General features: G+C 39.1%; 1 protein-coding gene across 7 annotated transcripts in view; it reads right to left on the reverse strand.

The window, feature by feature from the left end:
* DZANK1 (double zinc ribbon and ankyrin repeat domains 1) overlaps window positions 1–16,397 on the reverse strand; it is a 73,053-nt gene that overhangs the window by 39,613 nt on the left and 17,043 nt on the right. For all 7 annotated transcript variants that reach the window (XM_042980959.1, XM_042980958.1, XM_042980964.1 and 4 more), the window contains exons 6-9: window positions 15,632–15,749; window positions 14,467–14,591; window positions 10,259–10,344; window positions 2,551–2,668 (exon numbers count right to left, since the gene is read on the reverse strand). In XM_042980959.1, the coding sequence (XP_042836893.1) occupies window positions 2,551–2,668; window positions 10,259–10,344; window positions 14,467–14,591; window positions 15,632–15,749 (447 nt within the window). The remainder of the gene's footprint in view (window positions 1–2,550; window positions 2,669–10,258; window positions 10,345–14,466; window positions 14,592–15,631; window positions 15,750–16,397) is intronic.

Raw genomic sequence — 16,397 nt, forward strand, 5'->3', positions numbered from 1 at the left:
AACAGCAGGTCAGAGAAGACAGAAGAAAGAAGCAATGAACATGAATATAGTACAATAGAAATTTTCTGATCTGAAGAACAGAGAGAAAAAGGATGGAAGAAAATAAACAGACTATCAAACAAGCTGTGAGACAACATAAAACATATCAACATACATGTAAAGAAGTCCTAGAAGGAAGGGAGAGAGAGAAAGAGGCAGAATAAGAATCTGAAGCAATACTAGCCAAAACTTCCCATATTTGAAGAAAAACATTAATCCCAAGAGAGATAGACACAAAAAAATCCACAGTTAGACACAATATAGTACAATTGTTGAATGTCAAAGAGAAAATCCTAAAAGTAACAAGAGAAAAAATGACTTATCACATACATCAAAAACCACGGAGGTCAGAATGTAGGAGAATAATATGTTCAAAGGGCTGAAATTAAAAATAACTGTCACACAAGAATTCTACATCCAGTAAAACTATCTTTCAAAAGAGGATGCAAAGTAAATGTTCTCGGATAAACAAAGGCAGAAACAGCTAGCACACATGCCTTTAGCAAAGGAGGTCTGCCAGGCTGAAAATAAGCGACACTAGATTATGACTTGAGTTCACAGGAAAGAGAAGATATGAGAGACCAGATTTCATAAATACGTGGGTAAATATAAATGAGTGCATAAACATCTTCTCTCATCTTTAAATGATGTAAGATCGTGTAACACTGCATTTTCAGTTCATAACGTATATGGTTGTAATATGTAGGACAATATATGTTACAGAAAAGATAAGTAAGTGGGGAGGAAAGGAGTTTAGCTGTCACCCACTGGATGGTGGGGAAGTTCAACTGGGGTGACATGGACCCAAACTGGCAAGAAAAGAAGCAAAAAACCGAGTCCAATGAAACTTGTTTGGAAATCTCCCTCTGGGGAGCCCGTAGAACATGCTGGGAAGCCACGTGCAGGCATGCTGCTGAAACTCGCTGGCAAACGGCCCACTGGGATGCCTGAGGACTATCTGGAAGCTGGCTGGCATGCCAGTGAAACTCACTGAGCAGCTGTCCATGGGGTGCCCCCGAAACTCACTGGGGTTCAGCACAACTGGGTTCCTGTAGGTTAGTGAGCACCGTCAGAGCAAAGAGAGTGTAAAGCATACCAGAACCAGAAAGAAAAGCCAAGCCCATTCTCCTGCAGTGTCCCTCCAGCAGCAATGTCCCTCTACTAACAGAAATGAACACGTAGCCAGCTGGCACAGGAGAAATGTATAAAGGGTCCTGCTCCAGCACTCACAGGGCAGGACAATGAAGGGAGGACCTGGAGCTGTAAGGTGACTTCTGCATCTCTTATGAGACTGAGTGTCTTGGATCTAAGAGCCAGGAGGAGGCTCCACCCCTTCGAATCCCAGAAACCCAGCTGAGAGCAGGACACAATAAGTAGTTAATAAATAGTTCAAATTACAAAGCTGTTTATATATTACAGCATATTAACAAATATTATTTTGGGGGACAATATAGATGTTTCAAAGTTCAGCTCATCATTTAAAATATTTATAATCTCTGGCAACTTATCCTCCCTGCTCTGAAAATCTGTTTTCAGGCAAGTGAAAAAGAACGGACGCTGCACCGACGAATGAATATAAGCAAGGAAAATTAAAACTGACAGAAGCTGTTCATATTTTATTTGCTGTTTTATCTTCTTTATGAAGTTCCAAATATGTTATAGTAAATTAAATTAGCTTCTACAATAGTCTTGAGCAATGAATTAGAATAAATTATAAAAAGATACCTGTTTAGATTCTGACCCTTTGCTTGAAGATAGAACTTAATTCTAGAACTCAGCTTGACCCCACTGAATTAGTGGCTTTTTCTTGTGACTATCTTTTTAAAAATGGTTATTTTTCAGTCCACATCACAGGTCCTTTTATTTCATTTTGTAAACCCTACTCCAAAAAACCCTAAAGTATCAAGTGAATAACAGATAATACATTTCAATGAAGGTTTTGATTGTTAGTAAACTGAGTATGTTTTCTAACTAACTATAAACTTATTAGTAGGTTAATACCAATTATTATCTACACTTAACAGCCAAAACTTTTTAACTGATCAATCTATAGCTTATACAAACAGCATCTTTGGACAAAACGATATATCTTATAGATATACAGACTTGTAACAAATACCTCTCTCCATTTATTTCCAGAATATATTTCCTTAATGTACCCAGGTCATGAACTGAAATATCACATGAGTGGGAAATACATATTTATCCATTCTTATTTATCATTGAAACAATAAGGCTTCAGTCTCCCTCTGAGCCTGTGCTTCTGTAAGGCCACCTGCACTGGCATTGCAAATAAGGTTTTTCATTCTTGAATGGAAACTAAGGCAACTTTTAAGGTTTTGGGGTTTTCCATCCTGAAGTAGGAGACTGGATAGTAAGGCATGAACCTGCCAGTAATTTTTTCAACAAATATTTATGTTTGTGGATCACGTGTCCCAGGTACAATGCTACTGCTGCTATTAAAGATCAGATAAACCAATGAAAGGCATTTTTAAAGATTCTGCTGCTCACCTGAGCTCCTTCTGGGGGTGGGAGACGACAGCCAAATATGGGCGGGACAGGAGAGCCGCATTCTTGACAGAAGCGAGCAAAGGGGTCAGATGGGCGGGGGGCCAGGCAGTGGGCACACCTACAACAAAATAGGTTCCTCATTGGCCACGTTCTGAGGGGTTCACATTTAGAAGTCAGGTGAAAATCTCACAGTGTGCAAACATTTTAGAAAATAAAAAGCAAAACAAAGAGTAGACCACTGTCAAAGGCTATGGACCAAGTTGAAGACAGGAGATGCTTCTCCAGTCATTTTATTACAAAGTGGCCTTCCACCTGGACCCACTGGTGCCCCTCACCTGGCCTGGCTACCTCACTTCCTGACAGTGGCAGAAGTTCAGCAGCAGCCTTGGTCCCACTTCAGACTCGTCCTATCACACAGGATCTGGCATGTGTGAGCCCCAGCAATTCCAGTAATGTCTACATTAATTATACTTTTCTGACTTGCTACATGACTTCTGAGTCCAGTCTAAGTGCCATGTCTTCTCACCAGGCACGCTGGAGGGCCACTTCTTGCCCAACGAAGATATACAAACGGCCAAGAAACACTGTTGTCATAAAAATGCTCAACATCACTTGTCATAAGGAAAATGCAAATCAAAACCACCATGAAATACCACTTTATATCTATGAGGATAACCATTAGAAAAATAGAAAATACAAGTATTGGTGAGGATGGTTAGAAATTGGAACCCTCGTGCATTTCCGGTAGAAAGTGAACTGATGTAACTGCTGTGGGAAGCAGTGTGGCAGTTCCTCAAAACATTGGACAAAGAATTACCATAAAATCAAAATTCTAGTCCTAGAAGAATTGAAATCAGGGACTCAGATACTTGTACCCCAATGTCCAAAGCAGCGTTATTCATAATAGTCAAAAGGTGGTAACAGCTCAAATGCCCATCAACAGATGAGTGGATGAACAAATTCTGGTGTATACATAATGGACTGTTTTTCATCTTTAATATGGAATGAAATTCTGATACATACTACAACATGATAGACTTTGAAAATACTAAGTAAAATAAGTCAGACACAAAAAAAACAAATATTGTCTGATTTCATTTACCTAAGGTAACTAGAATAGGCAAATTCATAGACACAGAAAGGAGAACAGAGCTGGCCAGGGCCTGGAGGGACTGGGTAAAGGAGTTACTGCTTAATGGAACTGAGTTCTATTTAGAGTGACGAAAAAGTTCTGGAAATGGATAGTGGTGATGGTTACACAACATTGTGAATGTACTTAATGCCACTGAATTGTACACTTAAAATTTGTTAAAATGAGAGTGCTCCTGGGTGGCTCAGTCAGTTAAGTGACCGACTCTTGATTTTGGCTCAGATCATGATCTCACAGTTCATGAAATCGAGACCCACATCAGGCTCTGTGCTGACAGCGTGGAGCCTGCCTGGGATTCTCTCTCTCCTTCTCTCTGCCCTTCCCCCGCTCACGTGCGCAAGCGCACATGCATGCACTCTTTCTCTCTCTCAAAATAAATAAACATTTAAAAAATTGTTAAAATGGTAGATTTTATTTATGTATACTTTACCACAATAAAAGTATAAAGAGCCTCAAAAATTGATTATAGCAAATAAAAGCAATAATGTATTGTGGGGATCATATTTGTAGAAGTAAGATAAAGGACCACAATAGCACAAAGGCTACTGTTACTCAGTTCCTGGAGGTATACTATCGTAAGGTTCTTATGCTATATATGAAGTGGCATAATGACACTTGAGGATAGACTGTGATGTGTTAAAAATTTGTATTATAAATCTGAAAGCAGCCACTAAAAAAAAAAAAGTTATAGCTAATAAGCTAACAAAGTGTATAAAATAAAATGGAATCATGAAACATACCCAATTAATCCAAAAGATGGCAGAAAAAAAGGAAAGAGCAACAGAGAACAGATAAGACAAACATAAAACAAATAGCATGATGGTTGATTTAAATTCAAACATATCAATAGTCAGAATAAATATACTCTTAACATCCCAATTAAAATGCAGATATTATGAGGTTTTTTAAAAAGCAAGACCTAACTAGATGCTGCTTAAAAAAAAAATTTGTAGGGATGCCTGGGTGGCTCAATCAGTTAAGCATCTGACTTTGGCTCAGGTCATAAGCTCGCAGTCCGTGAGTTCAAGTCCTCGCATTGGGCTCACTGCTGTCAGCATGGAAGCTGTCAGCACAGAGCCTGCTTCGGATCCTCTGTCCCCCTCACTCTACCCCTCCCCTGCTTGCACTCACTCTCTCTCTCTCTCCCTCTCTCTCTCTCCCCCTCCCTCTCTCTCTCATCCAGGCGCCCCTAAATAAACATTTTTTAAAACCTGTAAATAAGGAAAAACAAATAGGTTGTAAGTAAAAGGATAAAAAAAGATATACCATGCAAATACTAATCAGAAGAAAGCAGGAAGTGGCTACGTTGACATCAGGCAAAGTAGATTTCTGAGCAAAGAGTATCACCAGGGTTAAAGAAGTTTATTTCATGATTAAGAGAACCTAAGAATCCAAATTATGTGTATTAGGTTTACACATAATAATAAAGCTTCAAAGTATATGAAGCAAAATCTGATAGAAAGCATGGATAAGTAGACAAATTCATAATTATAGTCATAGATTTCTCAATCATTGACTAAGCAATAGACAGAAAACTCAGTGAAGGTAGAGAAGAGTTAAATAATAACATCAACCAATTTAACCTAATTCACATTTATAGAATACTCACTTTAGCAAAGTACACATCAAATAAACATGGAGCATTAACCAATCCCATCATACAATATATGCTCTCTGACCAAAAAAGGAATTAAATTTGAGATAAATACCAGACTATATAAGGAAAATCTCCACATATTTGGAAATGTAATAAAATACTTTCAAATAACCCATGGGTCAAAAAAGAAACCACCAGGATAGTTGTTAGAAAGGTTTATACTGAAACCAAATGAAAACACAACATACCAACATTAGGAGCTAAAGCAGTACTCAGGGAAATGCAGAATCCTAAAGGCCTATATTAGAAAGAAGAAAGGCTTCAAATAAAAGACTTCATTGCCTACATTAAAGAAATCAGAAAAAGAGGAGCAAATGAAACTCAAGGTTCACTTGAAAAGAAATAGATAAACCTAAACAGACTTATATCTGTCAAATAAATTGTGTAGTTTAAAATCTTCCTTAAAAGAAAACTCTGGACCCCAGTGCCTTCAGTGGTGTATCCTACCAAACACCTAAGAAAGAAATAATACCAATTCTACACAAACTCAGAAAATTAAAAAAGAGAGACTACTTCCCAACTCATTTGATGAACCCAGCATTACCCTGACACTAAAATCAGACAGAAAGACACGGAAACTACAGACCAATATCCCTCATGCACATACATGCAAAAAATTCTTTATATTTTAGCAAATCAAATTAAACATTATATAAAATAGATAATACTTGAAGTGAGATTTAACTCAGGAATGCATGGTGGATTTAAACCTTAAAAATCAATCTTTGTAATTTACCGCACTAACACAAAAAGAAAAATCACATGATCACTTTAATGGATGGAGAAAATGCTTTAGACAAAAATCTAACATCCAGTCCTGATTTAAAAACAAAACAAAACTTTCAGCAAGCTAGGAACAGGAGAAAATTTCCTCAGTCTGGAAGGGCAACAAAAAAATCTACAGCCGATATCACATTTAATATTGAGAAATGGAGTGTTTTCTCCCTAGGTTCAGGAATAAGGCAGAATAACCACTCTCATCACTTCTATTCCAAGTTTACTGGGATGTTCTGGCCAAAATAACAAGCCAAGAAAAAGAAAGAAAAGGGATCTGTATATGTTCCAGCTGCAGAGAGCAGACTGCTCTCAGCTTGCCCAGCACCCTAGAGGAGCGAAGAATATATGAATAAGGAATGTTATCATCCAGGTGGCTTTAGGATCCTGAGGAGTAGAGGGGGACAGCACTGAGGAGGTCTAGATGGATCTAATTTGTGTAGGAGTTCCCTGTAGATAAATTACTGGCCACCCAACCACTATAACCTAGTATGTAATGGCTGAATGAATATGTAATCAACTGCAGCGTAACTGAGGCATCTAAAGCTCTAGAACTAGTCAGGTGTACCCCCCACCCAATACCATTTCCTTCCCTCTAATCCTACCTGATATTAACAAAGCATTCATAATTCTAAGGATAATCTCTATTTTATTGTGCTCTTTTGTAACTTTTAAATAAATCAATTTATATAGAAAGAAAGAAAGAAAGAAAGAAAGAAAGAAAGAAAGAAAGAAAGAAAGAAAGAAAGAGGAAGGGAAGGAGGGAGGGAGGAAGGAAGGTATATCCATAAAGGAAATGAAGAAGTAAAACAATTGCCTTTATTTGCAGGTGACCTGATCACCTATGTAGATAATTCTATGGACTCTACCAAAAAAAGCTGAAAGAATAAATGAATTTATAAGAACACTACATAAAAATCAACTTTATATTCCAGCAATGAGTTATCAGAAATTTACATTTTAAAAGCAATACCATTTACAACAGCATCAAAAAACATGAAATACTCAGAAATCAATCTGACAGAAGATATGTAAAACCTGAGCAATGAAAACTACACAACACAGGGGCACCTGGGTGGCTCAGCTCGTTGAGCGTCCGACTTAGGCTCAGGTCATAATCTCATGGTCGTGAGTTTGAGCCCCACATCAGGCTCACCGTTGTCAGCACAGAGCCCACTTTGGATCCTCTGTCCCCCTCTCTGTCTGCCCCTCCCCCACTTGTGCTCTCGTGCTCTCTCTCTCTCAAAAATAAATAAAACATTAAAAAAACCCACATACATAAAAAAAGAAAAAAGACAAGAAAAGAAACGTTAAAAAAAAAAGAAAATTACAAAACATAGTTGAAGGATGTTAAGAAAGCCCTAAAAAAACAGTAAGATACACCATTTTCCTGGACTTTAAAGACTCAAAATTGTTAATAACATCAATTTTTCTTAAATTAATATATAAATTAAATGCAATCCAAATCAAAACTCTAGCATACATTTTGTAGATCTTGAGAAGCCGATTTTAAAACTTATTTGAAAGTACAAAGTGCCTAGAATAACCGAAACATTTTTGTAAAAGAACACAGTTGGAGAATTCATAATACTTAGCTTCAAGATTTATTATAAAGCTATGGTAATCAAAGCAGTGTGGTAGTAAATATAAACAAACATCAGTGAATCAGAATACAGAGTCCAGAAACAGATCCACACAAATATCAATTGGTTTTAAATATTTCAAATGTAATCAGCAAGGAAAGGACAATTGTTTTCAACAAATGGTGCTGGAATAAACTCACACCATAATCAAACATGGATCATGGACCTAAATAGCGATAAAACTTCTAGAAGAAAGCATAAATAAAATCTTGTAAGTGAAATATGTCATGGGCTTGAGAAAGACTTCTTAAATATGTCAAAATGAACATAAAGTATAAGAGAAAAATAAATACACTGGATTTCATAAAAAATAAAAACAAGTGCTTCAGAAAAAAAAAACTTTCTTAAGCAAATAACAAGCCAAAACTGGGAGAAAATATTTGTAAAACATATATTAACAAAAGAGAATATGTACAACTCAATAATGAGATATAGAACTCAATCTTTGAAAAGGGTAAAATGTTTGAACGGTCACTTTCCCAAAGAAGGTGTACCGATGGCAAGTAAGCACTTTTTTTTTTTTTTTTAATTTTTTTTCAACGTTTTTTATTTTTATTTTTGGGACAGAGAGAGACAGAGCATGAACGGGGGAGGGGCAGAGAGAGAGGGAGACACAGAATCGGAAACAGGCTCCAGGCTCTGAGCCATCAGCCCAGAGCCTGACGCGGGGCTCGAACTCACAGACCGCGAGATCGTGACCTGGCTGAAGTCGGACGCTTAACCGACTGCGCCACCCAGGCGCCCCTTTCATTTTCTTTTTTTTTTTTTAATTTTTTTTCAACGTTTTTTATTTTAAGTAAGCACTTTTAAAGGCGCTCAAAATCATTAGTCACTAGGGAAATGCACATGAAATCCACAAACACCATCTCACTAGAATGGCTAAACATAAAAATTAAAGCATTGGTAAGGATGTAGAGAAAGTGGGATTCTCACACACCACTGGAGGGAATGTAAAATGGTGCACCTTCTTTGGAAAACAGTTTGGCAGTTTCTTAAAATGTTAGACATATACCTATCATATGACCTGGCCATTTCATTCCAGGTATGTACCTAAGGGAAATGAACCTATTATGTGCATATGATGATTTATATACAAATTTTCCCAGCAGCTTTATCTGTAACAGTCCCAATCTGGAAACAACACAAATGTCCATCAATAGACAACTGAATAAACTGATTGTGATGCATCACATAACGGGATACGACTCAGCAGTCAAAAGAAATAAACATTTGAAACATGCAGCAACATGGGTGAATTTCAAAATAATTAGGAAAATGAAAGAAGCCTGGCAAAAAAGAGCACATACTGAATTATTCCACTTACGGACAGAACCAAATACAAACTAAGCTACAGTGATAAGAAGCAGATCAATAAGTTGCCTTAGGATAGGGAGGAGCATAAGGGAGAGACTTCCAAAGGGTACAGTGCAGGAAACTTTTAGAGGTGATGGACTTGTTCATCTTCTTGATTATGGTGGTAGTTTCAAGGTTATATGCATATGTCAATTGTACTGTTTCTTTTTGTAAAATGAGGAATTAAAAAAATGTTTTTTGAGTATAGTTGCCACACAATGTTAAATTAGTTTCAGTTGTACAACCTACTGATCCAACTTCTTTCTATGTTTTGCTATGCTCACCACAAGGATAGCTACCATCTGTCACCATGCAACACTATTAACATTGACTATATTCACTATGCTTTTATTCCTGCGACTTATTCATTCCATAACTAGAAGCCTGTATCTCCCACTACTCTTTCCCCAATTTTGCCCATCCTTCTAACTCCCTCCCCTCTGGCAACCATCAGTTTGTTCTATGTATTTATAAGTCTGATTCTTTTCTTTGTTTATTCACTGGTTTGTTTTTTAGATTCTACATGTGAGTGAAATCATATAGTATTTGTCTTTCTCTGACTTATTTCACTTAGCATTATATTCTTTAGCTCCATCCACACTGTTGCAAATGGCAAGATCTCATTCCTTTTTATGGCTGAATAATATTCCATTGCATAAATATAATACATCTTCCCTATCCATTCGCCTATTGATGGACACGTAGGTTGCTTCCATATCTTGGCTATTGTACGTAACATTGTGATATACATAGCGATCAACTGTACTTTTTAAAGAAGTGTAATTTTATTGTATATCAATACACTTTTAAAATTTGTAAAACTTTTGGGGCATCTGGGTGACTCAGTCAGTTAAGCATCTGACTTTGGCTCATGATCTCACAGTTTGAGGGTTCAGGTCCTGCTTTGGGCTCCGCACTGACAGTGTGGAGCCTGCTTGGGATTCTCTCTCTCTCCCTTTCCCTGTGCTCCTCCCCCACTCATGCTTTCTTTCTCTAAAAAAAAAACATTTTGTAAAATGTAATGAAGGACAGTTGGGTGAGCAAACACTATTCTTATGTCTCATCCTTACATTTTTTTGACAATATGTCTCAGTAGGATTTAAGAAACAGTAAAGAAAATGTGATACTTACTTGAGAAAGTCTGTCTGTCTTTGAATTCTCATGATCTCTGTGCTTGTCAAACTCTTCTGGCCAGTTATGTGTGCAAAACTAGGGAACTACAATTAAGGATACATATAAAATCATGGTAAAAGCTATGGTATAGTAAAATTTCATTAAAAATTCATTCTAATGGGCTGTCTTATCATATCCAGTACCCATCTTTTAAAAACCATGACAGAAAAAACATTAAGTACTGATTACCCCAAGTACCTGACATTAAAAATATCAAAGTGCTATTACAATTAGGTATGTATATTTCATTAAAAACAAGAGTTTATAAGAAAAGATATCTGAATTAACCATCAGACAGACCAGAGTTTAGAATTTAAAAACCTAAGTTGACCTTCATTTTTCTCAAAAATCTTTGAGATCCTTAGGAAACTCAAAGTAGTCACCTAAAAGAACATATGCAGCAACTACCTGTTGTTATCCAAAAACATTGAAATCATTTTGATATATTCTTATTTGAGCATTCACTTTGTAACAGGTACTGTGTTTGACACAGAAGGGGGGAAATATAAATATTACATGATACCTACCCTCCAGGACCTGAACTGGAATATACACAAAATACTGAAACACTGTAGGTTCAGTGTAGTGTGTGTGTGTGTGTGTGTGTGTGTGTGTGTGTGTGTGTGTGTGTGTGTGTAGTCCCATGGGACCCTAGAGGACATAATCACACTTGCTCCAGGGGAGAAGGGCCTCCCAGGGTGCTAACATCTGAGCTGGGCCTGGGGTGTAAAGAAAGGTTCGTCAAATGGACACAAGGACAATGGGAATCCCAAGCAGAAGAAACCCATTTGCAAAGGCACAGTGGCAGGGCAGTCCTCAGCCTATCCCGGGGCTCAGCCGTTTGACATGGTTTGGAGGTCTGAGGGGCTGGAGGAGGAATGTGGAGGGGAGAAGCTATCACTTAAGGAGGGTCTGACACTACTAAAACGGCATCATGTGGCCATTATCTCCTTGACATTTCACAATGACCTTACAAGGTGGGTAGCATTTTCCCCATGTTTTAAATGTTTGTAAGTTTCTTTTGAAACTTAATTTAAATTTCAATAATTTCTTTTTTTTTTAATTTTTTTTAACGTTTTATTTATTTTTGAGACAGAGACAGAGCATGAACGGGGGAGGGGCAGAGAGAGAGGGAGACACAGAATCGGAAGCAGGCTCCAGGCTCTGAGCCATCAGCCCAGAGCCCGACGTGGTGCTCGAACTCAGGGACCACGAGATCTTGACCTGAGCTGAAGTCGGACGTTTAACCGACTGAGCCACCCAGGCACCCCAAATTTCAATAATTTCTTAATAATTTCAAACTTACAGAAGAAGTACAGGGAGAGTACAAATAACTCCTGCATACCCAGCTTGACCAGTTTTTCACATTAACATTTTGCCCGGTGCACTTCCCTTCTCTATCTCTCTCTGAACCATGTGAGAATGGACGGCAGTTACGATGCCCCTTTCCCCCTACATTCTTCAGTGTGCACATCCTAAGAACAATGATGTCCTCTCACGCAGCAATGCGATTATCAAAACCAGAAAAGTTAACAGCTACCCAATACTGTGATCTAACCCCCAGATCTTTACTCAAATGTCATTGTTTGTGCCAATGACGTCCTTCACAGCTATTTATTTATTTTTTTCCTGGTTTAGGATCCAGTCCAGTGTCACGCTTTGCATTTAGTGGTCATGTGTCTTTTGTCTCCTTTAATCTGGAATTGTTCCTCAGTCTGTCCTTACTTTTCATGACCTTGACATGTTTGAATTTAATTTTTAGAATCTCCTTTAATTTGGTTTTGTCTGATGTTTCCTCCTGATGGGATTCAGTCACGCATTTTGGCCCAAATATGAGAGAAACGATACTGTGTCCCATCTCAGTGCCTCACACAAAGAGGCACATATAATCCCCATTTTTGAGATGAAGATGCTGAGGCTCAGAAAGGTTGAGTCACTTGCTTGAGGTCGCATCAACAGAATGTGAACTGTCTCAGGTACCTCAGCCTATCTGACCCCGGTAGGGTCCCTGTCTACCATGATACCTGCACGCAGAGCTTAGGAAGCTAGAACTTGTGCTGTAGGCAATAGGGAGTGGTCAGGGGTCTTGAGTTGCTTTCATGTCAGGTCCAACGTGGCATAGACCAGGTGTCACAAAGTGGTGGTCTACTGGCTAAATCTCGCCTGCCGTTGAGTTCCATTTGACCCAGATATACTGGTCCACAATGTTTCAAATTTTGATTTAATTGTTAATATTTACACATAAACAGGCAGGTTTCTGGCTTTTCTTGTAAAATCAAGATGTGGCAACACTGAGCCCATAGGCCTTCTTGTCAATAGTTGGCCAGAGCTGAGTAGAGATAACCCACTAACTGACTGGGGCATTCCACGTTGCTAGAGAACCCCCAACTCTTATGCCCTGAAACTGAAGCCTAGTGTAGGCTGTCATTTCTCTCCCACCCAGGCTGTACCATGCATTTACTCTGCTGTCTAGCCCCTGATGGCACCCCTCAGGTCAGTGCTTAGTTCAGAGACATCTTGTCTTCCTGGTGGTTGCTGACATGTTATAATACCCACCAGTATCATTAATTCTGATGTTCGCTGAAGTATGGTTCAGATGGGATTCAGCTGGAATGTTGACAAGAGTCTCATACCAATAGGAATAAAAAGAGTGGAAGATAAATATTTTGTGGTCCTTTTCTGGCCCCCTTGCTCCTCTGAATTCTAGTCAAAGTCCCCAAATGTGTCCTTAATGTTCCTATTTTTTAGAGGATTCTAAATGTTGGAGTCTTCACAAATTGTCTTACTCTATCTTTTCCTTGTAACAACTCTATCTGCCCACCCACTATATTTCTTGGAGGGCCACAAAGCCCAGGCCGAGGACCACAGACCTACTAAGGCCTTCATGGAAACCTAGTAAACAAAAGAACAACTATCCCTGCAATAGAAGATCACCCTTTCCCAGTCTTCTGGAAGAATGGTTCCTTGGTTACCAAATGGACTAATTTACACTAAACACCTGTGAGCAATGCTCACCACTGTAGCCATTATAGTGTATAATACTGATTTTTAGACAGAAAAATATCATTTTGAAGAATGAGTGGTGTACGACAAAATGCAATCATAACTGTTTTCAGAAGACAGTCTCACGTGACCATAACAATTTGTAATGTGTCCAGAAAGAGTTTCTGTTTTTAGGAGATTTTAAATGTTGGAATCTTCACATATTGTCTTACTCTATCTTTTCCTTAAAACAACTCTAGGTGGGCAAGGTAATCCAAATAGTCATACATAAAGAAAATCTCTCTCTCTCTCTCTCTCTCTCTCTCTCTCTCTCTCTCTCTCCCCCACAACTCAAAAATAAATAAACATTAAAAACAACTTTTTCTGAGGTTGGGTTCTTGGGATTGGTTTGAAGCCCCTCAGATGACTCTACTATACAGCCGTGTTGAGAACCACAGGGGTCTGTGCTCTGGTCCCAGCCTACCTTTCCCACCTCATCTCCTGCCTTGCTCACCATGCTCCATCCACACCAACCTCCTGGTACTCCCTCACTTTGCTATTGTTACTGCTTCCAAGATCTTTGCAGGGCTGGCTTCTGTTCATCTTGAATTCAAACATCAATTCAATTCCATTCAGAAGGTTCAATTCAAATTTAAGGAGGCCCTCTCTTGTCACCCCAAATTAGAACCACTCTTGTTCTTCCTCTGTGGTCATTCTCTATCCCACGGGTTTTCAAACTTCAGTATGCATCAGAAGAAGGACCAATTAAAACAGACACTGGGCCCAGCCTTGGAATCTCTGATTCAAAAGATCTGGGCTGGGGCCCGAGCATCTGTATTTCTAATAAACTTCCACGTGACGCTGATGCTACTGGTATGTGGGGCCACATTTGAGAACCACTGCTCTATCCCATTACCCCCGCTTTATCTTTTTCATGACATTTGTCACTATTAAAAAATTTTTGTTTGATGACTTACATGTTTATTATCTGCCTACCCCCACCCCCAATACAATGTAAGCTCCCGAGTACAGGGGCCTTTCTTGTCCAACGCAGTATTCCCAGAACTGAAACGGTGCCTGGCACGTGGTGAGAAGGCTGGGGTACACTGTCTTAAAAGTATTTCATGAGAAGATTAAGAATATAGGAGGTATTTAGTACCATAAAGATTTTCTTTAGAAGTTACCTGAGACTGGCGGGTGGGTGGTCTAGAACCTGATTCTTCATGGTAAGGTGGGATTTCCAGTGGACTCTCTGAGAAACGAAGATCTTTCCATGTTTTAGAGTCAGTTCTTTCACCTACCTCAAGGTCTAAAATTATTTCAAAAAAATCATTCTGTGGACATCTGTAATTATATATGTAATCATGCAAATACATCTTTATAGTTGGAAACCTTCTAAGTGACCACTGTCATCATATCTTTAACTAGACGCAGCAACTACATAAAGAAGCCTCCACTCAGTGAACTAGCACTAGGAAAGAAAAAATTAGCCTGGACTCAGAAAATAAAAATCTGCCCTGCTACATTCTACAATATTCCACATCAAGCTGAGAAAATAGACAAATCCAATGCCAACGTTAGCAGGAAACACTGTTTCTCCTAAAGACACACCGCAGCTGTAAAATGTCATAACAGCCTCCCCCCTTTTTTGAGTGGCTATTGTTTCTTACTTGCTGAGAAACCTTGTGCTCTGAAACCAGAGATAATCAGAAACTTTGCTGATTGAAATCATATCAGCAAGAATGAAACCTCCGACTCTTGCCTGGAGGACGTAAGTCACTCGGACACAGAGAAGCAGCCTCAATTTCCAACCTTGGTGTAGAGCATCAGAGAAGGATCTCTGAATACAACATTCCACATTTATTTTCAGTTTCCAAGGTGAACAAAACCCTGGTTCCCTTTACAATACATACTTGATGGTGAGCACTTTACACCAGGCCCTGCTTTGCTTCAAGTTTGTCAAAATTCTGCTTCCCAAATTCCACCTGCCCCTCTTAACCTTATAACTGTGTCTTTTCCTTTATTTGGTGAGATGCCCCATGGTTCCTCTGAGGTGTGGTATCCCTCGTTGCAATGGGTCGACAAATCTCACTTTGTTGGACTCCTTGATTATCCCTCTTGGTCTTTTTTTTTATTTTAATATGAAATTTATTGTCAGAATGGTTTCCATACAACACCCAGTGCTCATCCCAACAGGTGCCCTCCTCAATGCTTAAACTGTTAGTGAGGACAGCACTAAGACTCAGATTATAGCTTACTTTTCTATTCCAGTATTTCTTATTCTAACCCTTCTTCACACAAGAAAACCAGCAGTGAACCTGTTTGGTGGTTTACAATTCTAAACCTTACCTTCGTCCTGCCATGTCATACTTGGAGACTTTCTAAGGTTAACGTTCCAACCCTGTTTATTTTCAGCATTCTTACATTTCTTCCGTAGTTTTGACCCAACAAACCCATTTTTCAATTCCTAGGAATGAAGAGATTTCATGTCAGTCACTTCATTACACCCATTTAGAATGTGAAAATTAAAAATTGCCAGGTGGAGACAGTGTCATGGTATGTACTTCTTGCTGGGAAGGGTTTACAGTAGTTTTTTTACATAGTAACCTCTGTTTTACTTTACCCTGAAAACACACAGCTTTGTATCTGGGCCCTTGGCTGGCAGCATGTCTGGTTGGTAGGGACCAGCAGTCAAACAGCCAGGAACAGCGGCCAACAGCAGGACATGAAGGCAGGATGTTACAATCATGGCAGTCTGGGGAATAACAAAGGGACCACCAGATCCAGGAAGTAAATAAAGGGTGGGGTCAGACCAAGATAGGACTTAAGTACAATACCTGCTCATACACAATCCTTATACTATTCTCCATGAACTTTCTTCTCCTGGATGCAGCCGGTTATGGCTTGTTCAAGCCTGAGCCCCTGCTGATGCATGTAGGCTCAGCCTCTGCTGGATGCCCCTGCCCACGGTAGATCTCTAATCTGATCACACTTGAACCCCACACTATACCTGCACCCACTGCTCTGCTCCCACAACCACCTCTATGGGCTCTGGTCCAAACTTGGGCTGAAGGGACTCCCTCACAAACTTCCAGTCATCCCCATCAAGACCTCC

This window comes from Panthera tigris, chromosome A3 (genome assembly GCF_018350195.1).
Source record: "Panthera tigris isolate Pti1 chromosome A3, P.tigris_Pti1_mat1.1, whole genome shotgun sequence".
NCBI classification, from domain to species: Eukaryota; Metazoa; Chordata; class Mammalia; order Carnivora; family Felidae; genus Panthera; species Panthera tigris.